This window comes from Dipodomys spectabilis, unplaced genomic scaffold (assembly GCF_019054845.1).
Source record: "Dipodomys spectabilis isolate Male_0828 unplaced genomic scaffold, ASM1905484v1 ptg000175l, whole genome shotgun sequence".
NCBI classification, from domain to species: Eukaryota; Metazoa; Chordata; class Mammalia; order Rodentia; family Heteromyidae; genus Dipodomys; species Dipodomys spectabilis.
In genome coordinates this window covers 6124138-6146999 of record NW_024870852.1, presented here as the reverse complement: position 1 = coordinate 6146999, position 22862 = coordinate 6124138, and the positions used below count along the sequence as shown (strand labels likewise).

General features: G+C 44.4%; 2 protein-coding genes across 3 annotated transcripts; both read right to left on the bottom strand.

Annotated features, from left to right (window-relative positions):
• Window positions 1-264: 264 nt before the first annotated feature.
• Tmem230 (transmembrane protein 230) lies at window positions 265-9882 on the bottom strand. Of its 2 annotated transcripts, none has more exons than XM_042694431.1 (4): window positions 9793-9882; window positions 6360-6480; window positions 3954-4076; window positions 265-876 (listed from the first exon to the last, which is right to left on the bottom strand). In XM_042694431.1, exons 2-4 carry the CDS (start codon window positions 6456-6458, stop codon window positions 736-738), a joined length of 363 nt encoding a protein of 120 aa, XP_042550365.1. In that variant the 5' UTR covers window positions 6459-6480; window positions 9793-9882; the 3' UTR covers window positions 265-735. The 2 variants fall into 2 exon arrangements, with proteins under 2 accessions (XP_042550365.1, XP_042550366.1); XM_042694432.1 differs by lacking the exon at window positions 9793-9882 and adding an exon at window positions 9534-9751.
• Window positions 9883-11273: 1391 nt separating this feature from the next.
• Pcna (proliferating cell nuclear antigen) lies at window positions 11274-16062 on the bottom strand. The gene is made up of 6 exons (XM_042694429.1): window positions 15663-16062; window positions 14579-14676; window positions 14378-14445; window positions 13015-13209; window positions 11732-11855; window positions 11274-11645 (listed from the first exon to the last, which is right to left on the bottom strand). Exons 1-6 carry the CDS (start codon window positions 15881-15883, stop codon window positions 11566-11568), a joined length of 786 nt encoding a protein of 261 aa, XP_042550363.1. The 5' UTR covers window positions 15884-16062; the 3' UTR covers window positions 11274-11565.
• Between the last annotated feature and the right edge of the window lie 6800 nt (window positions 16063-22862).

Sequence of the window (22862 nt, the reverse complement as noted above, 5' to 3'; positions counted from 1 at the left end):
GAACTCTAAATAATAATCACCCATCTACATTTCTCATTAAGAAACAGCCAAATATCCAGTCCTTAAAGGCATGATAAGATGTCTTGATCTCCACATGACAGAATAAGCCAAATTATGTTTGCCAACCTATGAGGTTGTTCAGAGTTGGCCAAGGATTGGTTATCAAAGAAAGTGTTGAACATTCTGAAAACATACTTGGCAATTTAAAAAAGTCCTGGTTGCTGTTGATAAGAAAAAAAAAAAATTGATGGATTTTTACCATGGTTTTTCTCACCAGAACATGAAAGTAGAGATAAACGTAGGAGATATAATATTTAAGATTTTTAAAATAACTTACTTAGTAATAAGAAACTAGACACATTTTTTCCACTTGCTATAAGAAAAAATCAACAATGAAGACTATTTAAAAGAGATGCTCAACTCAAAAGAGGGTGTTAGTGGTAATACTTTCCACTATAGAATAATCTCCTGCTTTACTGGACAATTAACCTTACTATTCTTTCATTGTGCATATTCATGTGGAAAAACTTGAGCTTTGCCAGGGCCAGAACATGCACAGAGTATGTCCTAATTAGTTAATTGTAAGCTTAGTGAACATTTTTGTGATGGACTCATAGAATCTGGCTATTGTTTTGCTAAATATCCAAAGTGCAGAATTCCTCAGTGCTTAGCTATAGTTCTGTTCAATATCTTGCAGTCACATTGTGACTCTTCTCTTCAGGGCTGAGATGAATGCTAGTCATCAAAGTCTGGGATGTCATCATAGGAGTAACCCCGGTAGCCTTTGGATGCATAGTAGGCGATGCGCAAATGGTAAAATCCTGGCAGGAATACCAGAATGCCAATAATCAAGACAGGAACAGCCCGGTCTGCCCCCTGGTGGCAGAAGAAGAAAAACATTAGTACTATTTAAGCTACACCCAATCCACACATCAGCATATTATACCGTTCTAAATATTTTCTTGGAGTAGGACTATCAAGATTAAAGGTATATATCTCTCTTGGCCTCAATTATAAACTGGAAGCTTCTTTTTCTCCTTCCCCCTACCCCCCAGTGTTTGGAATAGAAAGTAGAACTTGACATGTTAGGCAAGCATTCTAACATTGAACCTGAACCAGCCCACATCTCATTACAAAGTGAATAAAAAATGCAAAGTACTAAAACTTATGAAGAACAAATACCTATTCTTTTTTTTCAGTCAGTCGTGGGGCTTGAACTCTGGGCCTGGGAGCTGTCCCTGAGCTCTTCAGCTCAAGGCAAGCACTCTACCACTAGAGACACAGTGTCACTTCCAGTTTTCTGATTAATTGGAGATTAGAGTCTCACGGACTTTCCTGCTCAGGCTGGCTTTGAACCACCATCCTCAGACCTCAGCCTCCTCAGTAGCTAGGATTACAGGCATGAGCCACTGGTGCCTGGACAAACATCTATTCTTATCTACAGATATCTGACTTATTTTCTTCAGGGTGTGTGTGTGTGTGTGTGCTCACATGCGCGCATGCATGGATGCATGCATGCGTGTGCTGGTCCTGGGGGCTTGAATTCAGGGCCTGGGCACTGTTTCTGAACTTTTTTGCTCAAAGCTAGTGCTCTACCATTTAAGCCACAGCTCCACATCTGGCTTTTTTGTTGGTTAACTGAAGATAAAAGTCTCATAGACTTTCCTGCCCAGGCTGGCTTTGAGCCTCAACCCTCAGATCTCAGCTTCCTAAGCAGATAGGATTATGGGCAGGAGCCATCAGAACCTGGCCCTTTTTTTTTGGGGGGGGGGGGTGAGGGGGGTTTGCTAGGCCTTGGAACTTGAACTTGAGGCTAGTGCTCTTGGTTAGCTTTTGCACTCAAGGGTAGCATTCTACCACTTGAGTCACAGCTCCACTTCCCGCTTTTTGGTGGTTGCTTGGAGATAAGAGTCTCTTGGACTTGCCTGTCTGGCCTCGCTTCCAACTGTGCTGCTCAGAAGTTAGCCTCCTGAGTAGCTAGGATTATAGGCAAGAACTGCCAATGCTGGGCTCACAACTAGCTATACCTGGCTATTAAAGTTCTTTTTGGTTTTTTTTGGCCAGTCGTGGACCTGAACTCTGGGCCTAGGCGCTGTCCCTCAGCTCTTCAGCTCAAGGTGAGCGTTCGACCGCTTGAGCCCACAGCGCCACTTCCGGCTTTTTTCTGTTTATGTGGTGCTGCGGAATCGAACCCAGGGCCTCATGCATGCAAGGCAAGCATTCTACCACTGAGTTACCTTCCTAGCCCGCTATTAAAGTTCTTAGTGGTAAACCAGGCCATTGGTGGCTCAGGAGGCTGAGATTTGAAGATCATGATTCAAAGCTAGGCAATTTGAGACTCATCTCCAATTAACCAGCAAAAGGCCAGAAGTGGAACTGTGGCTCAAGTAGTAGAATGTCAGCCTTGAATCAAAAACTAAGCAAAAGTGTGAGGTCCTGAGTTCAAGTTCTAGTACTGGCATACACACAAAAAAGCAATTGTGAACACATCACAATCCTACTTGTCACTTTGATAATAAGCACTCATATTATAAACTCTTTATATATTTAGTTATAATGGATGTACCACAAATTAACTTCCTCTAATTAGATACATAGGTCTCTTTCATTTTTTGGGGGGGGGAGGGGTCAGTTGTGGTGCCTGAACTCTGGGCCTGGGCGCTGTCCCTCAGCTCTTCAGCTCAAGGCTAGCACTCTACCACTTGAACCATAGCACCACTTCCAGCTTTTTCTGTTTATGTGGTGCTGAGGAATAGAAAGAATCCAGGGCTTCATGCATGCAAGGCAAGCACTCTACCACTGAGACACCTTCCCAGCCCCTCTTTTTAATTTTTTTAAGTATACAGACATGTGTAAGTATGCACTATAAACTGTTTTGTTAAGTATATTATGGGTCTGAATTATGATCAGAATCAGTTCAAGACAACCAAAGATACAGTATATCTAGAGAGAATCTGAGAGGGCTGGGGAGGTGGCTCAGTGGTAGAGTGTTTGCCTTGCATGCATGAGGCCCTGGGTTCGATTCCTCAGCACCACATAAGCAGAAAAAGCCCCTAGTGGTACTGTGGCTCACTCAAGTGGTAGAGCGCTAGCCTTGAGCTGAAGAGCTGAGGGACAGTGCCCAGGCCCAGAGTTCAGGCCCCATGACTGGTGGGGGGAAAAAAAAAAAAAGAACCTGAGAGAAAGAACCATTACATACCATTTTACGTTTCTAGGGTATATATAATCTTTTTTTTTTTTTGGGTCCGGTCGTGGGGCCTGAACTCTGGGCCTGGGCGCTGTCCCTCAGCTCTTCAGCTCAAGGCTAGCACTCTACCACTTGAGCCAAAGCGCCACTTCTGGCTTTTTCTTTTTGCTTATGTGGTGCTGAGGAATTGAACCCAGGGCCTCAGGCATGCAAGGCAAGCGCTCTACCACTGAGCCACCTTCCCAGCCTAGGTATATATAATCTTGAAGCTCAACAAAACTCTACCAAAACAATATCAGAAGGAACCAGTTTATGAGGTTTAGTAGCCCCACACCTATACAAGACTGCTATTCCTCCCCAAACACTGAGCAGTATGTCAGTGCTGCTGCAGAGCTACAATAACAGCATGCTTTCTCCAGCTATGGCCCTTTATCAATCAGGCATCCTGGATATCAAGCTCTACTTTGCTACTCTAAACTTCGACAGTAGGAAACTGCCCAATAATCTCAGGCCAATTTCCCCTGCCTAACACCCACCTCACAGGAATGGGAGAAATATGTTGCTCAATAGAAAAAAAAACGTTTTTTCAGAGAACAAAATATTTTTCTTCTTTATGGAATTGTAGCCTTTTTGTACTACTACTTAATTTAAAAATTGTTTTTTCTTCCTCCTTCTGGAATCTGCTGTACCAGATAGGAATATAAATAGAATTGTAGCTCATATTTTAAAGATCTGACAGCACATTCCCACATATCTCTTAGCTTACCCCTTTGCTGATGTAGCCCGACAGCAGGAGGGAGCCTATGATAATGAGAAAAGCTCCAATCAAAAACAGCACTGTGGCAAGTGCAATGGCCTTATAAGGGATCTTAGGCGGGCTTTTCTTAAACTGGAAGAGAAACCAAAACAAAACAAAAAGAACAAAGATCATTAAGTAAATATCAGGATTAAACCATAAGAACACATTGGGAGCCGGGCAGTGGCTTACACCTGTAATCCTAGCTACTCGGGAGGCTGAGATCTGAGGATCACGGTTCAAAGCCAATTCAGGCAGGAAACTCTGTGAGACTTTTTTTTTTTTTGGTCGGTCGTGGGGCTTGAACTCTGGGCCTGGGCACTGTCCCTCAGCTCTTCAGCTCAAGGCGAGCGCTCTACCACTTGAGCTACAGCGCCACTTCCGCTTTTCTGGTGGTTTATTGGAGATAGGAGTCTCACAGTCTCTCCTGCCCGGGCTGGCTTCGAACCGCGATCCTCAGATCTCAGCCTCCTGAGTAGCTAGGATTACAGGCGTGAGCCACCAGCGCCCCACTTCTGTAAGACTCTTATCTCCAATAAACCACCAGAAAACCAGAAGTAGCATTGTGGCTCAAGTGGCAGAGTGCTAGCCTTGAGCTGAAGAGCTCAGGGACAGCGCCCAGGCCTAGAGTTTAAGCCCCACAACCTACCAAAAAAAAAAAAAAAAGTACACATTTGGATGGGATATGTTGGTATGCATATATGGAAATGTCACAATAAAATACCCTTTGTACAACTAACATACATCAATAAATAAAAAAGACAAAAAACAGCTTAAAGCAAGGAAGATAATTAACCAAACTGATGCTTTGAGTGTCCCAAAGTATGTCTTACCATCAAGCACATACACCTCTGGGGAGAAAGCAAAATAACAGGCAACAGTAGAAACTCCAGCTATCCTATCCTCTAACACTCCAAGCAATGGTTCTATTTTCTTTTGACAGACCATACATTATAGCTAGAGAAACTTCTAAAACTACTTTATGGTCATTTATTCATTAAACAAATATTTGGTAAAGTGCCTGGCACACAGATACCTGTAGTGATCTATGGAGATCAGGCTATGGAAAAGAAGCTAAATGACTTCTGACAGTGAAAGTTAACATATAGTCAAAGTTTAGAAACAGACATTCTCAGTCTTTTTTGAAAAGCATTGCCTTGTGAACATGTTCAACTTAAATATAAGACTTAGAGACAAACCTTCTTTAGCTCATGGCTAAAACTGGCAGGAAGCTTCCCAGATCTATTTTTAATCTCTCCTTCAAGTAAAGGGCCAGAGAGTACAAAGAATATTGATCTGTTTATATTGAAAAGAATAGGTTTATGCTACTTCATCCTTAGTTCTAGTTCCACCTAGAATATCCTATTCTATGGGGAAGTGGGCAAAGGAGATGCTTTACTACTGTTTGATAAATGGTCCAAATAGGATATAAACTTAATATTGTTAGCTGGGCACAGGTGGCTCATGCCTGTAAACCTAGCTACTCAGGAGGCTGAGATCTGAGGATTGCGGTTCAAAGGCAGCCCAGGCAGGAAAGTCCATGAGACTCTTATCTCCAATAAACCACCAGAAAACCAGAAGTGGCACTGTGGCTCAAGTGGCAGAGCGCTCGCCTTGAGCTGAAGAGCTGAAGGACAGCGCCCAGGCCCAGAGTTCAAGTCCCATGACTGACAAAAAAAAAAAAACAACTTAATATTGTTTTACTTACTGTTTGTCACACAAAAAAAAATACCTTTAATAAATTGGATCTCAGGACATCAGGAAAGAAGGAAGATTCCCAGAATCTGCTGGCTTTAGCAGTTAGTTTCTCCCTTAAAAGATGAACTGACTTTGACTAAAGTGTAAATTATAGTACTTAAAACAAAATTTAATTTTATTCTAGATAAACTAAATAAAGCTACAAAACTCTGGTTTTACAACTAAAAACTGGAAATGGACTATATTGGAATTGGTTTGAAACTGTCCTACCAATGTCCCCTTCTCGAAGACAGAGCCGAAAGGGACTCAGATGAGATTACTTCTTTTTTTTTGGGGGGGGTGGGGTGGGGGTGGGGGGTCCGATCGTGGGGCCTGAACTCTGGGCCTGGGCGCTGTCCCGTAGCTCTTCAGCTCAAGGCTAGTGCTCTACCACTTGAGCCACAGCGCCACTTCCGGCTTTTTTCTTTTTGCTTACGTGGTGCTGAGGAATCGAACCCAGGGCCTCAGGCATGCAAGGCAAGCGCTCTACCACTGAGCCACCTTCCCAGCCCCGAGATTACTTCTTGTTGCTCTAATTCCCAGTGAGAATTATCCAGACTTCCACCTAGAAAGGTCTATCTACTAAAGCCTCAAGAAAAACATAGCCAGGAAGTTTTGTCATTTCTCTTCTGCACTTACCTGAAGGTCAATGTAGCCATCATCTGTGCTGGAAAGCCGTGAGTATTTTACTTTACTACTGGGGATTCCAGTAGCTAGGTTGGTACGAGATGGCATCATAACACAATGACACAGCTACTGTCTGCAACAAAAAGATGGTTATTTTCTGTGGGTGACAATAATATATTACAGCCAATGACTTCAGGAATTCTGGCTGCCTTGTCACACTGTATCTTGCAACTCAGGTTTCACTGTGCCAACAGTGAAAACCTCCTTAATTCTAATGCTAACAATGACAGCCAAAGACATTCAGGAACAGCTACACTCAGTTTATTTTTCATCATTGCTCCCTGCCTCTTATTTCTCCCAAAGTCATACAGAATAGCTGGAAGAGTGGAGACTTTAATCCAGGTCACCTGACACCAAAGTATGAATTTTTATCAACTCCACTATAGTGCTACTTTTTTCCTGCTCCTCCTTAGCATATATTCTTTGCAACTTCGTGGTTTGCCAGGAAGCATGAGAAATGGAACACATTCATTTCAGTATTTTGCCTGCTTCTTCTCAAGGGAGAGCTCCCCCCACCTTTTTATGGCAGTACTGTGATTTGAACTCAGTACCATCTCTTAACTAGGCAAGTACTCTACCACTAAGGCATACCTCTAGACCTTTTATGTGCCAGTTATTTTGAGCTAGGGCCTCACTTCTTATACAGAGACATTCCTGGACTATGATCCACCTATTTTAGATTTCCCATAATAGCTGGGATGGCAGGTATGTGCCATTACCATCCCTGGTTACTTCTATTAAAGCTTTTCCCTGACTTTTCTAAGGCTGATATGGAACTGCAGTACTCTCACTTCAAGTCTCCTCTGAAGCTAGGAGGACAGGATGTGCCATCACACCAGTGATGACTTGAGAAGGGGTCTCCCTAACTTTTCGGTATGGGTCAGTCTCAAACTTTGAGTGACCTGTTCTGAACTCAGGTCCAGGACAAGCTCTTTTACTTTTCCACTCACTTAAGCCACACCTCCAGTCTCAGCTTTTCACTGGTAACTGAAGTCTCTAACTGGTTCTGAACCACGGTTCCAAGATCTCAGATTTGAGTGGCTAGAATTATGGGTGGTATCCACCAGCACACTCAGCTGACTTTATCCTTTTAATGCAAAGGATCTGTAAAGTTTCTGGTAAATTTGTATAACCTCCTAGGTATGAATACCATACTAGTAACTTCAGCTATGCCTCCCTTTCTATCTTTACTAAAAGCAATTTCACCTTCTAGACTATGTAAGCTATATAAAATGCACTGGATAAAAATCTGGTCATTGTTAAAAATATTCATAGCAATCATGAAACTTCAGCTCCCTTGTCTAGCGCAAGCAAGACTTTAAAACAATGACAGCATAGAGAAAACTGAGTACTTCAATTAGAACAACATAAAATAACAAAAGAAAGACAGGCTTTACTTTGATCTAATTTTGATGAACATCATCATAATGGCACTATTTAGTCTTGTTTATGCGCCAGGCACTAATGTTTTCTAAATAACTCCAAAAATTAGCAAGCTGCTACTGTTGTTATAAAGTAACACTATGAAAGAATTCCTGCTAATTGCTCCTGTCCCTGTTTTGCTAATAATGTACTGGTCGAGAAATCAAGTAAGAAGAAAAGTCTAAGTAGTGGGCTGGGAAGGTGGCTCAGTGGTAGAGTGCTTGCCTTGCATGCATGAGACCCTGGGTTCGGTTCCTCAGCACCACATAAACAGAAAAAGCTGGAAGTGGCGATGTGGTTGAGTGCTAGCCTTGAGCTGAAGAGCTGAAGGACAGCACCCAGGCAGAGTTCAAGCCCCACAACCAACCAAAAAAAAAAAAAAAAAAGTCTAAATAATGCTAATACATAAGCTTTCTAAAAGGGGTTCAAGACAAGAACTAGCGTTTATAATCCTAGCTACTCACAAGGCTGAGATCTGACCCATAGCCATTAGAAGCCAGAACAAGCAGGAAAGTCCATGTTTCTCTTATCTCCACAATCACACACAAAAAAAGCCAGAAGTGGATCTGTGCCTTGTGTGATAGAGCATGAGCAGTGAGCGAAACAACTCATAATGTGCTGGTCCTGGGGTTTGAACTCAGGGCCTGGGTGCTGTCCCTGGGCTTCTTTTGCTCAAGGCTAATACTGCCACTTGAGCCACAGCACCACTTCTGGTTTTTCTGTATATGTGATGCTGGGGAATCGAACCCAAGGCTTCAGGCATGCTAGCCAAATAATCTACACTAAGCCACATTGCCAGCCCCTATAAATTTTTTTGAAAAGTTTCAAGCTGTGCTGTAGATTTTTAGTGTTTTGATCACGATGATATACTTATTTAAGTTTAAAAAAGTTCAAGACGGGGCTGGGAAGGTGGCTCAGTGGTAGAGCACATGCCTTGCATGCCAGAGGCCCTGGGTTCGATTCCTCAGCACCACAAAAGAAAAAAGAAAAAAGCCGGAAGTGGCGCTGTGGCTCAAGCGCTAGAGCGCGCTAGCCTTGAGCTGAAGAGCTGAGGGACAGTGCCCAGGCCCAGAGTTCAGGCCCATGACCGGACCCAAAAAAACAAAAAAAAGTTCAAGGCCAGTATGAGATTTTTAGGACATTTAATCAATCACACCTGACTTACATTAAGTTAACGTACTGTGCCAGTGCTATGCCACTGACTGTATATATACACAAACCAAAACAAAAGAAAATCGCAGTGAGAGAGACATGCTTTTTCTTAGCAAAGAAAATGAATTTATAAAGAACGGAAAAACTCAAAACGTAAAAGTATTTTTAAAGTATCAGTCCAAGTTTCCAACCAGATTTTGCCAGCGCAAACGTTAACGCCTGAATTTTCAGCACTTGAGTGCTATCAAGGAATTATCAAACCGTAAACCCGGAGTGACACAGGCCTGTAATCCTAGCTACTCAGAAGGCTAAGATCTGAGGAATGTAGTTCAAAGCCACTCAAGGCAATAAAGTCCGTGAGACTCTTAACCTCCAGTTGCCCACTGCAAAGCCCGAAGCGGAGTTGTGGCTCAAGCGGTAGAGTGCTAGCCTTGAGCACAAAAGCTAACGGACCGCCTGCAGGCTCTGAGTTCAAGCCCCAGGACACACACACACACGCACACATCGGGAAAGCGCCTGGGACAGTGGCTAGCATGAAGAGCCTTTACATACACTATCTTCCTGCCAGTCTCCAGAGGTTGCCAGGGACTGGAAAATGACCCGACGCGAATTTAGACGCAACACACGCAACACTGGCTGCTGGGCGAGGCCAGCGGCGCCTGCGCAGGCCAGCGCTTCACTCCGCGGCCTCAAGGCTGTCTTCGGCGGAAGCGCAGGCGAGGGCGGGGAAGCCGCGTCCGCTACAACCCGCTGCGCGCCCGCTTTACCGGAGCGCTGAGCCAGGCCGCCCGCGCGCGGGGAACTCGCTCACCGTTGCCAACCGAGGCTGCCCGGGACGCATGTCACGCACCGCCCGCGGCGCCCGCCCAACTGCCGCGCCGACGCAGGAGCCAGCGCAGCCTGCCGCAGGAAGTCACGTGGGGGTGGAGGCGCGCCGGAAGTCGCGTCATGGAGGCGACGGCTTCCTGTAAACTTCCTGGGTAAGTGGCAGGAAGTGGCCTCGCGAGTGTTGGCGTCTGTCGGGACCTGTTGGGGCTTGTCTGAGTTGTTTGTCTAGGGTTCGGGTCCCCATCTACCTGGGTCATAGTCAGGCCCTGCTAAGTAGTTGCTTCCCTAACTGCTGGGCCAAGGCGCAGGGTAGGTCCGAGGCTGAAGCAGTTGCCAATCCCCTGGCTGTGAAAGGCCCCGCGCTGCGCTGTCAGCGCCCTGCTGCCCTGGCCTCCAATCCTGGTGCTTTCCCTCTCCTGGTAGGAGGTCTACGTCTGTCCAGAAGGGATTATTTTAAACCACGAAACTTTTTTTTTGTTTGTTGTGGGGTTTGAGCTCTGGGCCAGGTCGCTGTCCCTCAGCATTTCAGCTCAAGGCCAGAGCTCTACCACTTGAACCACAGCGCCACTTCTGGTTTTCTGGAGGTTATTGGAGATGAGTCTCCTGGACTTTCCTGCCCGGGATGGCTTTTAACTGTGATCCTCAGATCTCAGCCAGTAACTAGGATTACAGGCGTGAGCCACCGATGCCTGGCACACTTTTTGAAAAGATCATTTAAGGTATAGTTTACATCAAATACAATTGGATGAGTTTTGCATAATCTTGGAGTGGTTACCAGTCTAGACCAAGTATTGCCATCATCTCAAAAGGTTGCCATCTGTATAGTTGAGTACCCCTGTAATCAGTATCCTTTCTCACCCATTGCCACAGTAACTACTGGTCATAATAAACTCTAATGCTGAATAAACTAGAATTCAGTCCAAGTACAAATCAAGTACGCCCAACAAAATATTGTTAGAAAGGATGACTGAATTTACTGGCAATTGTTTCCAGTATTTTTTTTTTTTTAAACAAATGCAGGCCTTTGCACTTTCTTGGGTGGTCTCAACATCCTTGAAATTTAATCCATCCTTTAAGGGAGAAAAAGCCCAAACATTCTCCTTAATTAAGACAACCCCCAAAAGTTTCTTGGGTCCATCTACCAAAGCTTCTTGAATTTAAGACTCTTGTAAAAGTCTAGGCTAAAACCATACAATATAAAGCTCATGAGACTTGGGGTGCCTTTAGAAGTGTTAATCTTGCTATGATGACAAAATACACTTGACTTAATCTGCTTTTCCTTTTTCAGTCTACTTGGAGATACAAAGTACGTTTGGTAATGAACTCATCCAACTCTCTGGTCACCAATTGTATTTGAAATATTTTGCTAGTTCTTTATTTACACCAATTTAACTCTAAATAGAAAAAAATTTACATTTACATAAAAGGGGTCATGGTCCAAATGAAGGCACTGTCCTTGGGATGTGAAATTCAGGCAACTTTATTTAAATTGGAAAACCTTTCGACCCTTTTGTTATACAAAAATTATAGTATTTCTAAGTAAGGCAAAAGTATTTCTAGGTTAACAAGATTTGACTTTGGATTTTAATTTTTAAACAAATTGTAGAGAAATTGAGCAAAAAATAGGTTATTTACAAAGCAGTATCTACATATGTACTCAAATACAAATTTGGTGCCAGACAAGACTTCAGTAGGTGCTGCTGTCTCGGGAGCAGTTCTCAAAAGCTGTTTTTATTTTCTTGGATTTTATGATCACCTAAGATCCTTCTTCATCCTCAATCTTGGGAGCCAAATAGTACTTTAAATGTCCCATGTCGGCAATTTTATACTCTACAACTGAAAGATAAGAAAACAGTTCATTACTGAGGAGTTTCCCATATATTACCTAAAAAACACTGTTCAAACTTAATATATTATCTTACCAAGAGGTACATCAGCAGACATACTGAGTGTTACTGTAGGAGAGAGTGGAGTGGCTTTTGTAAAGAAGTTCAGATACCTCAGTGCAAAAGTTAGCTGAACAGGCTCATTCATCTCTATGGTAACCTACAGGAGAAAATAGGATTCATTAGACTGAAAAAGTTGCACTCCATTTAATTCATAACATACATCAGAAAGCACACAAAAAACCTTTACACTGCAGGATGCTATTAAACTTTGAAGAAAATATTTAATCCTAATGATATTATGAAGTTCAGACTTTAAGGGAGTACTTTTTGATCTTGGTCCTAGGGCATGAACTCAGGCCTGGGCACTGTCCCTGAGCTTTTGCATTCAAAGGCTAGTGCTCAACCACTTGAGCCAGAACTCCATTTCTGGCTTTTTGGGGGAAACTAGTTGGAGATGAAGAGTCCCACAGACTTTTCTGTCTGGGCTGGCTTCCAACTTTAACCCTCAGATCTCAGCCTTCTTAGTAGCAGGAATTATAGGCATGAGACACTGGCATCTGGTTTCTTCATACTCTTAAAAAATGTTAGTGATGAGTCCCCTTATTTAAATTCCTATAGCCCATGACTAGGTATCAGTATTGCTTTTCTACCGTTTTGAACACATAAAACTAAGCAGACTAGGCCCCTGTCAGTGGCTCATGCCTGTAATCCTAGCTACTCAGGAGCCTGAGATCTGAGGATTGCAGTTCAAAGCCAGCCCGGGGAAGTCCCATCAGACTCTTTATCTCCAATAAACCACTCAGAAAATTGGAAGTGCTGTGGCTCAAGTGGTAGAGCTGTGGCCTTGAGCTGAAGACCTGAGAGATAGCGCCCAGGCCCAAAGTTCAAGCCTCACGACCAACCAAAAACAAAACAAAAAACAACCAAGGAGTATAGCCTTTTATCTAGATTTTTAACTCTAACCATATCTATCTATCTACTGAGTTTCTATCCTGTCCTCACTCACTTGGCAGAAGCAGACTATCTCCAGAAAGCTAAAGGCCAGACACCTAGCTTACTCAATTCTATCCTTAGAACATCTGTGGGTTTAATCCACAAATTTATTGTTCTTTGTTTTGTAAAAGAACTGCTGAATTTGTATTCCCATTTCAGACATCATTTTAAGTTAGATGACAAATCACTTCAGTATTCAGCAGTCTTCCAACTTTCAAATTACTTACAATGCAACTTTATTTAATATTAGCAAATAAGCTAGTGCTAAACAGTAGTACTAATGGTCTGCAGAAGCTATCGAAATAGAAAACTATACTACTTACAGCTTCCTCCTCTTTATCAACATTACTTGTTTGTGACAACTTAATATTTCCATTTCCAAGTTCTCCACTTGCAGAAAATTTCACTCCATCTTTTGCACAGGATATTACAACAGCATCTCCAATATGACTGAGGTCTCGGCATATACGTGCAAATTCACCAGAAGGCATCTTTACCACACAGCTGTACTCTTGTTCCTAGAAAATGAAACATTTTAAAAGACTAATTTGCTGAAAATGTATAGATCTGTGCTCTCACTTTAAGATGCAACATCTAAGTGGCTCACAGCTACAAATAATCTCCTATCTACCCAGAAGGCTGTAATCCTGAGGATCTCAGTTCAAAGCTAGCCTAAATTGAAAATCTGCAACACTCCCACCTCCAGTTAACCAGCAACAAAAGCTGGATTGAAGGAATGGCTCAAGTAGCAGAATACTGGCTGCAAGCAAGCTGAGCCAAATGTGAGGCTTTTCATATAAGCTCTGGTACTATTCTCCCCCTCCCCCCCCCCCCAAGTAAGCAGTAAGTCACAATGTAATACTTTCTAATTACTTTGTCTTGTGATCTCTGAACGCGTTCAACTATCCAGGAACAAAAACATCCCCATCATTCTCCAGAGCTAAATCAAGAGAACATTAGCGTATGACAGAAATGGCACAAGCACACCCATCTGCTTTCTAAAAGTAATAGACATATTAGGCATCTAAAACATCCCAATGTTTCCCCTCACCTTTAGTAAGAGCCTTAATGAGTTTCTCCTAATGAAGCTTTAAAATTATTCTTAAACAAGCACTTCACAAAAAACAACAAAGAATTGGGGCTGGGAGGTTGGCTCAGTGGTAGAGCGCTTGCCTTGCATGCATGAGGCCCTGGGTTCGATTCCTCAGCACCACATAAGCAAAAAGAAAAAAGCCGGAAGTGGCGCTGTGGCTCAAGTGGTAGGGCACTAGCCTTGAGCTGAAGAGCTGAGGGACAGTGCTCAGGCCCAGAGTTCAGGCCCCACAACCGGAAAAAAATAAAATAAAATAAAAAAAATAAAGAATTGACACAGGCAGTTGGCAACAAGCAATGTCTTCTGTGATTTCTTTAGAATCCTGGCTTAGTAAAATAAGTGCTATATAAAATACTAAAAGCCCATTTTGAAGCATGCATGCAGCAGTAGTCTTCTACAAAAAGCTACTAGTGTGCTCACTTCGGCAGCACATATACAAAAATTGGACGATACAGAGGATGCCCAAGGATGACACAAATTCGTGAAGTGTTCCATATTTTTTTAAAAAAAGCTATTAAGGCTTTAAACATCTTAGCTATCAGTTATGTAAGATATGTGCACAGTACATCCCTCAATTGGAAAGTGATACTCACTGGAATTCCAAGTTGTTCAACATCTAAATCCATTAACTTCATTTCATAGTCTGAAACTTTCTCTTGATCTACCAAAAGAAAGCAGATGTTAACTGAAGAAAAGCATGTGTTCAGAGCTAATATATAGCCATCCAAAAATTCTAAGAAACACTGTGCTTTTCATATTCTGTATTACAACTCCATTAAAAGGGTACCACTTACTTGGTGCTTCAAACACTAGCGCCAAGGTGTCTGCATTATCTTCAGCCCTTAGGGTAATGATGTCTTCATTGCCAGCACATTTTAATATTTTGGACATGCTAGAACACAAAACACAAGGTTTAAAATCAACACCATCTGCTCAAGATCTAGATTTCCAGACAATTACAAATGCCCATTTTCATCTGTGAGGAACTGGTGAGAAGGGTACAAATACTTTTTTGGGGAGGTGTATATGGGTTCTATGATTTGGGAATGAATGCAAGCTGTAGAATGTAAATACAATACAGACAGCAATTACATCTTTGGGCATAAGTGAAGAGTACTTTCTGAATACCAAGTCTCTTCAGCAGGAAAACTAAATTTAATCAGGCTGCGGTATTAAAAACTGAATTGGAGGTATGGTTCAGCACCAAACCCGAGAGCAAATTCCCACCCCAGTATTACAAAAAAAACCTACTGAAACATGCACGTAGCCTAAGTTTTCCAGAAACACCGCTCCCCTACACCTTCCGTTTCTGAGACACGGTCTTGCACGGAGCCCAGGCTTACAGGGGCCATGGCCTCAGCCCCTCGAGTGCTGGATTACAGGTGGCAGCTTTCTCATGAACAGGTGGTACTAGTTCCCTTAAGGAGAAGCCATTACCCTGGATAATTTTTTACAAATGTTCAGAATCTTAAGATGCTCACTGTGACGCTAATAAATGAAAGGTTGGAAACCATCTAGTGACCCTACATAGGGTGGCGGGGGCACAGTCTCATTAGGGCACATTAAAAGCCCTAAAACGGACGAAGGTTTGCCTCTCAAGGCTAACATTTAACGAACTAACAACACAGAAGCAGTCTTTTTCCCCCGCCACCACGCGCTTTGTGACTTTGGCGCGGAAAGGGCCGGTCCCCGCGGTTGCCAGCGCGGGCTTTTTCGGAACCGCGGGCTCCGCTGAGCTCCGCCCCCAGCAGCCCGGGCCAATGAGAAAGCGCGGATCCTCCGCGCCAGCCAAAGGGAGCCCGAGTCGGACGCGCTCCCGCCAAGAGCCGGCGCTGGCGGAGCGCCAGAGCCCGGAGCCCCACCAGCCCCGGAGCTCACCTGGTGAGGTTCACACCCATGGCCAGGTTGCGGTCGCAGCGGTACGTGTCGAAGCCTTCGGAGCGCAGGGTGAGCTGCACCAAGGAGACGTGTGACGAGTCCATGCTCTGGAGGTTCACGCCTCCGGAGCTGATGTCCCAGCAGGCCTCGTTGATGAGGTCCTTGAGCGCCTCCAGCACCTTCTTCAGGATGGAGCCCTGGACCAAGCGCGCCTCGAACATGATGGATCCGCAACGACAGCTACACAGATGAGGAGGCCTAGCTGGCTTAGGCTTCCCGGGGCTCCGAGCGAAGACGGCGGAGACGAGAGTCTGAGAGCCTGGGAGACGACGACCAGCCGCTGCCCCTGCAACCGTTTAATGCCGCTGCTCCCGCTAACGCGCGCTTCCCGCCCCTGCGCCCCGTGCTTTACGTCATCACGCTGATGCCGCCTACCTCTTAGGCAGAGGAACTGCAGGACCAATCGCATTCCTGGCTCGTACAAGGCCTGCCCTGCCGAACATCTATTGGAGGATGAGGGCGGGGCGCGCGCTCAGCTAGCGGCCCAAGGCCTGTCCCGCGGCGTTTAGCGGCTCTCTTGTTCCTAAGTCTGCCCCCTTCGTTCTTCCCTGAGTCCTGTGTGCCTGGCGTAGCTAGAACCGCCGAGACCCAGGTTGGTGGTGCCTCCTCTGCCTCCCACTTCCTAGCAGTTTCCAGCTGTGAGAGGGAAAGTGAACCGGAAACGAACCGGAAGACGCCGCCTGCTAGCCTCAAATACGCACTTTATTTTTGCATAGAAAATGTTTGGTGTTCAGTTCCCTTAAGAGTTATCTCGGAGGCCGGGCAGGTGGCTCGCTTCTGTGATCCTAGCTACCCTGGAGGCTGAGATCTGAGGATATCGCGGTTCGAAGTCAGCTGGAGCAGGAAAGTCTGTGAGACGTACCCCCAATTAACCAGCAGAAAGCTGCAACTGGAACTGGGCTTGCGTCAGTCAAGTGCCAGCCTTGAGCAAAAGCCCAGGCCCCTCCAACCTAATACTCTTAAATCCTATATACGGGTTTAAAATACCGTCATTATGTAAATATAAAGGCTTAAAGTACACTTAATTTTATGCTATGTGCAACGAATATTAGTGCCTCTCAAAAAGATAGATATCCCATGACATACAACCCGATTGATAACATTTGTGTTTAATACCAAATCACAGTGTACTCATTTTGCAGACACCTTTTGGTGCTGAGAATTGGTCCCAGTGCCTCACCCGGGCTAGGCGTATACTCATGGATTCCATGTATCCACCTGCTGAAGACATTTTAAATGGCAATCCAACTCCACAGATACCATACTCACAATGTGCACGAATCTGTGGAATGAGTTTAAAATGGCTGTGACCTGTGATTGGAGAAGGTCTGAAGTGGTGTTTTGCCTGAGAAACTAGCTGTTTGTAGCAGGGAAGAAAGAATATTCTAGGTTGAGAAAATAACATGATTAAATAGATTGGTATTAGGGCTGGGCATGTAATTTAGTCCTGGAGTGCTTGCTTAGACTTGAGTTGTGGACTCTTACAGCAGTGGAGCAAAGCAAAGCAAAGCATACAAGGGTAACTTATCAAAAGCTTTAGTTATACAGTAGGAGATTTCATTATGTTCCCACACAGGTTTACAATCTCACCCCCTTTAAACACTCTCCCTCCTTTCTCTACCACTGAGCCACCTTTCCAGCCCCCAATCTCTCCCTCCTTTCTCAATGTACGTTTTGTGAGAATCTCTTATAACATCTAATAAAATACTACTATTCAGTGGGAGAAAGAAAATTTTACTCTAATTTTAACTTTTAGAGAATAAAGCTATAGATGCTTCCAAATATTTATTCATCAAATTACAATGTGGCATACACCTGTAATCTCAGCTACTTAGAAGGTTGAGATCTAGAGGACCTCAGTTCAAAGCCAGCTTGGGCAAAAACATTCGCAAGACTCCATCTCCAGGGGCTGGAAGATGGCTCAGTGGTAGAGCGCTTGCTTTTCATGCCTGAGGCTCTGGGTTCGATTCCTCAGCACCACATAAGTAAAATGAAAAGACAACTGGATCCCCCCGCAAAAAAAGAGTATAAGACTCCATTTCCAAAATAACGCAAAAGGCCAGAGGTCTGAGTTCAAAACCTAGTACTACCCCCTCAAAAAAAAAAGTCTAAGTGACTTTTTTTTTGTTGTTGTTGTTGTTATTTGTTTTTTGTCGGTTGTGGGTCCTGAACTTCGGTCCTGGGCGCTGTCCCTCAGCTCTTCAGCTCAAGGCTAGTGCTCTACCACTCAAGCCACAGCGCTACTTCCGGCTTTTTCTGCTTATGTGGTGCCGAGGAATCGAACCCAGGGCCTCATGCATGCAAGGCAAGCACTCTATCACTGAGCCACCTTCCCAGCCCCCTAAAGGAAATATATAGCTGGGATCTAGAAGCTCACAGCTGTAATTCTTTTTTTTTTTTCTGCTTATGTGGTACTGAGGAATCAAACCCAGGGCCTCATGCATGCAAGGCAAGCACTTTACCACTGAGCCACCTTCCCAGCCCATCACAGCTGTAATTCTAACTACTTAGAAGGCTGAGACCTGGAGGATCAAGGGTGAAGACTCATGGAGACTCAATCTCCAATTATCCAAAAAACTATCACATTGAAGCCAACTCAAGTGGTAGAGCTCCAACCAAGTAAGAGCTCAAGGCCCTGAGTCAAGCCCTGGTAACTACACACACACACACACACACACACACACACACACACACACACACACACACACACACACACACACACACACACACACACACACACACACACAGTATTTTAGCAAATATGAGATCTTGCTATGGGTTTCTAAACATATGGACTCCTTACAAAACATGAAGAAAGACCATGTAAATGTTTTAAAATATATAGACCAATAACCATTATCATGTGTTAGAAACGGTACATAATTGCATGTGATTTGTTTTATACAACTGGTAATGTGGTAGGCTGGTTTATACTAGCATCGACACACACAATCATCATCACACACAATGTTATGCACTAGACATTAGGACAGATATGGCATTAGCATATATTGGGAATTTTTCAGCTCTCCTGTGATATAACAAGACCACTTTTGCCATATACACAAGGTTAGTGGCCTAGAGATGGCTGTGCAGCTCTTAGCTGTGCTTGTCCTGGCCCTTTTGGCTGGTTTACCCCAGTGTAGTCTGGGAGGACACATGAGACCAGAAGCAGGTACGTTCCTGCCTGCCTATGATGAGGACTCAGAGCGACTTGCTCTTTTGTGGGAGTTGAGGAAATACTGAATTTTTTTTTTTTTTTTTTTTTTGGGTCCGGTCGTGGGGCCTGAACTCTGGGCCTGGGCATTATCCCTCAGCTCTTCAGCTCAAGGCTAGTGCTCTACCACCTGAGCCACAGCGCCACTTCCGGCTTTTTTTCTTTTTGCTTATGTGGTGCTGAGGAATCGAACCCAGGGCCTCAGGCATGCAAGGCAAGTGCTCTACCACTGAGCCACCTTCCCAGCCCGAGGAAATACTGAATTTATAATACCTTTTGGTCAGGAATTTACATATCTTGTCCACCAACTCTTCCAAAAATCTGGCAGGTCCTACTTTGCCTCCCCGATCTCTCATTTAGGCTCCATAAACATCCCCACCAGAGCCTCCTCATTTCCCCAACCAGAACACCAGTCTTGCCTAGCTACCAGTCCATTTGTTCCCCTTAGGCTATGGGATCAAGTATGTTTTGAAACTTAGATATGCCTAAAGTACTGCACTGACAAGTACACTTCAGGTTTCACTGGCAAAGAACACAAACTGATTTAGATAGTATTAAGTTTTGTAGGATGCTACAGATTTGGACCAGGTACTAGCACTGGGCCCAAGAGACCATAGAATGTAATGATAGTAACTGAGTTTTGATTGGTTACAGATGGTCCTGTAACCCAGGAACTAATAAGCTGTAAACAGTTAAGCTGACACATTGCTGGTTGACTGATTAGGCTGAAGCCAGTTAGATGTTTACTAGTTCTTTTTTTTTCTTTCTTCTTCTATAAATGCTGTTTGAGCTGGGTGATGGTGGCTTATTCCTATAATCCTAGCTACTCAGGAGGCTGAGAACTGAGGATTGCAGTTCAAAGCCATCCCAGGCAGGAAAATGCATGAGATTCTTTTTTTTTTGGTCCGGTCGTGGGGCCTGAACTCTGGGCCTGGGCACTGTCCCTCAGCTCTTCAGCACAAGGCCAGCGCTCTACCACTTAAGCCACAGTGCCACTTGCAGCTTTTTTCTTTTTGCTTATGTGGTGCTGAGGAATAGAACCCAGGGCCTCAAGCATGCAAGGCAAGTGTTCTACCACTGAGCCACCTTCCCAGCCCCTGCATGAGCTTCTTATCTCCAATTTGCCACCAGAAAATCAGAAGTGGTACAGTGGCTTAAGTGGTAAAGTGCTTGCCTTGAGCTGAAGAGCTGAAGGACAGAGCCCAGGCCCAAAGTTCAAGTCCCATGACTGACAGAAAAAAAAAAAAAATGCTGTTTGATCACATTGCTAGCCGAAATCCTCAGAACCTTCTTTGGTTCAGGGAGCTGGTTGGCGCTTTTTTGTGTGCTGGTACTTGGGACTTGAACCCAGGGCCTACACCCCCAGCTCTGTATTTGTGCAGTGTTGTTAAATAGGATGAAGTTCAGAGTTCCAGGCTCTTCCAAATCTGTTTTACTGTGCCTTTGACACACCGTTGCAAAAACCTGAGAATCAGGTCATAAAAATCATGAATACATAGTGCTCGTCCAGAAAGCTCAGTAATTACCCCAAACCCACGGATCAGATTACAATTGTGGAAAGGAAATTGCAACTTCTTTTTGAAAGTATCTCATATGGTTGGATTAAAATATAGTAAGTAAAGCTGAACCGCTAATAAGTGGTTCACATCTATAATCTTAGCTTCTTAGGAGGCTGAGATCTGAGGATCTTAGTACAAAGGCAGCCTGAGAAGGGAAGTCTGTGAGACTCTTCATCTCCAAAAAGCCAGAAGTGGAGCTGTGACTCAGGTCATAGAGCACTAACCTTGAACAAGAATAAAAACTCCAAAATAAAAGAAAAAACCTAATTCAGGGACAGTGTCCAGGCCCTGAGTTCAAGCCCTCCAAATCTCTCTTCCCCCTACAAACACACACACACACACACACACACACACACACACACACACACACAGTGAGTGAAAGTGAGGGGGGGAGGGAGAGAGGAGATAGAACAGCCTCAAGGCACTGCTTAGAGAGATGTTTGATGAACGTTGATGAAAAATTTCTCAATAAAAGAAATAGGAAAGAGCAGGGCACTGGTGACTCATGCCTAAAATCCTAGCTACTTAGGAGGCTGAGATTTGAGGATCAAAGTTTGAAGCCAGCCTGAGTAGGAAAGTCTATGATCCTCTTATTTCCAAATTAACAAGTAAAAAAAAAACAACAACAACAACAAAAATCTATAAGTGGAGAGCTGTGGCTTAAGTGGTAGAGCACTAGTCTTGAACACAAAAAGCTCAGGGATAGTGTCTAGGTCCTGAGTTCAAGTCCCAGGAGCACACTAGGAAACACTAAAGCCAGCACCTGAAACACCAGAAATGCTAAAAAGTTAAAATATTGTGAACTTATTTATAAAATGAACATCATATTCATTTTCAAGGAATATGTGTATTCAATGAGATTAACTACACCTATTACTCAGCTCCAATTATCACTCAGTAATTACAGTCACAGTCTGGCAAGGCAAGGAAGACTGAAGTTTGGTTTCATTCCTTATGTGATCTTCTGTCATCCTCCCTTCCCCTTATTTTAAGTTTGGTTTTGAGACAGTATCTACCTAAATTGCTCAGCCTGGTCTTGGTAGCCCTTTGTGATCCTTCTGTTTTCGGCCTTCCAAGTGCTGGGATAACAGGCATGAGCCCCCACCTGGCTTCATACATTCATGTTAATTAGGTCTTTTGTGAAGCTCCCAAAGAGAGGGCATTTTGAACATCAATAAGGGTAATAAATACAATTGATTGAAAAATATCCATTACTTTAAAATATATGAATTCATAATGATACTGAAACCCCATTGATCACCACGGAAGACTGCTAGTAAACAACCCTACGGTTAAAAGGAGTAGATGAGGGGAAAGAATCAGCATTTTTTTGGTTCCGGTCCTCGGCCTTCAACTCAAGGCCTGGGTGCTGTCCCTGAGCTTTTGTGCTTAAATCTGGTGCTCTACCACTTGAACCACACCACCACCTCTCTTAGTGGGTAATTGTACATAAGCCTCACAGAGGGACTGGGAATGAGGCTTAGTGGTAGAGTGCTTGCTTAAAATGCATGAAGCCCTGGATTCGATTCTTCAGTACCACAGACAACCGTAAGGAGCGCTGTGACTCATGTGGGAGAGTGCTAGTCTTGAGCACAAGAAGGTCAGGGACAGTGCCCAGGCCCTGAGTTCAAGTCCTAGGACAGGCAACAAAACAAAACAAAAACAGCCTCACAGACTTTCCTGCGTGGGCTGTTTTTTGTTTTTTTTTTTGGTCGTGGGCCTGAACTCTGGGCCTGAGCGCTGTCCCTCAGCTCTTAGGCTCAAGGCTACTACTCTACCACTTGAGCCACAGCACCACTTCCAGTTTATGTGGTGCTCAGGAATCCATGCATGCAAGGCAAGCACTCTACCACTGAGCCACTTTCCCAGCCCCTGCGCGGGCTGGTTTTAACCGTGATCCTCAGATCTTAGCCTCCTGAATAGTTAGGATTACAAGTGTGAGCCACTGGTGCTCAGCTTTAAATTTAGGACCTACAAAATCTCCTGAAGTGTGTGCAGGAAGAGCTGACGGATGAAGACATCAAGTACGCATCAGGCTAGACCTCTGGGTGGCGCCTTTTACCCTCAACAAACCTCCAGGACCTTGGGAGCTCGCGGCTGCCACCCGCGACCTGGTGGGAGCTTGCATTGGCTAATCTCTTTCGGAAACGCACGCTTTTCCCGCCCTCCTCGCGTAATTATCCAATACACATCTCTTCTTTTCTCTCCGTCCCGCCCCCATCGCCCCGCCTAGCTCTGGTATTCGCGCCATTGGCGGATAGCCCGAGCGGACATGGCGGCCGTGCGCCTGCGCGCTGGGTCCGAGTCCTCTTCCTGGAGGAGGAGCGAGCGGCTGAGGCTGAGGCGAGCGTACTGCGCTGTGTC

What these genes read in the sequence shown, in the direction of transcription:
- Tmem230 (XM_042694431.1), bottom strand. Translation starts at nt 6,458, where the DNA reads ATGATGCCATCTCGTACCAACCTAGCTACTGGAATCCCCAGTAGTAAA. An exon ending in ATGGCTACATTGACCTTCAG is followed by an intron (nt 4,077 to 6,359) that starts GTAAGTGCAGAA and finishes TTTCTCTTCCAG; the next exon opens with TTTAAGAAAAGCCCGCCTAA. An exon ending in CGGGCTACATCAGCAAAGGG is followed by an intron (nt 877 to 3,953) that starts GTAAGCTAAGAG and finishes TTCTGCCACCAG; the next exon opens with GGGGCAGACCGGGCTGTTCC.
- Pcna (XM_042694429.1), bottom strand. Translation starts at nt 15,883, where the DNA reads ATGTTCGAGGCGCGCTTGGTCCAGGGCTCCATCCTGAAGAAGGTGCTG. An exon ending in TTGAACAACTTGGAATTCCA is followed by an intron (nt 13,210 to 14,377) that starts GTGAGTATCACT and finishes TTCATTTTCTAG; the next exon opens with GAACAAGAGTACAGCTGTGT. An exon ending in GTCTGCTGATGTACCTCTTG is followed by an intron (nt 11,646 to 11,731) that starts GTAAGATAATAT and finishes CTTATCTTTCAG; the next exon opens with TTGTAGAGTATAAAATTGCC.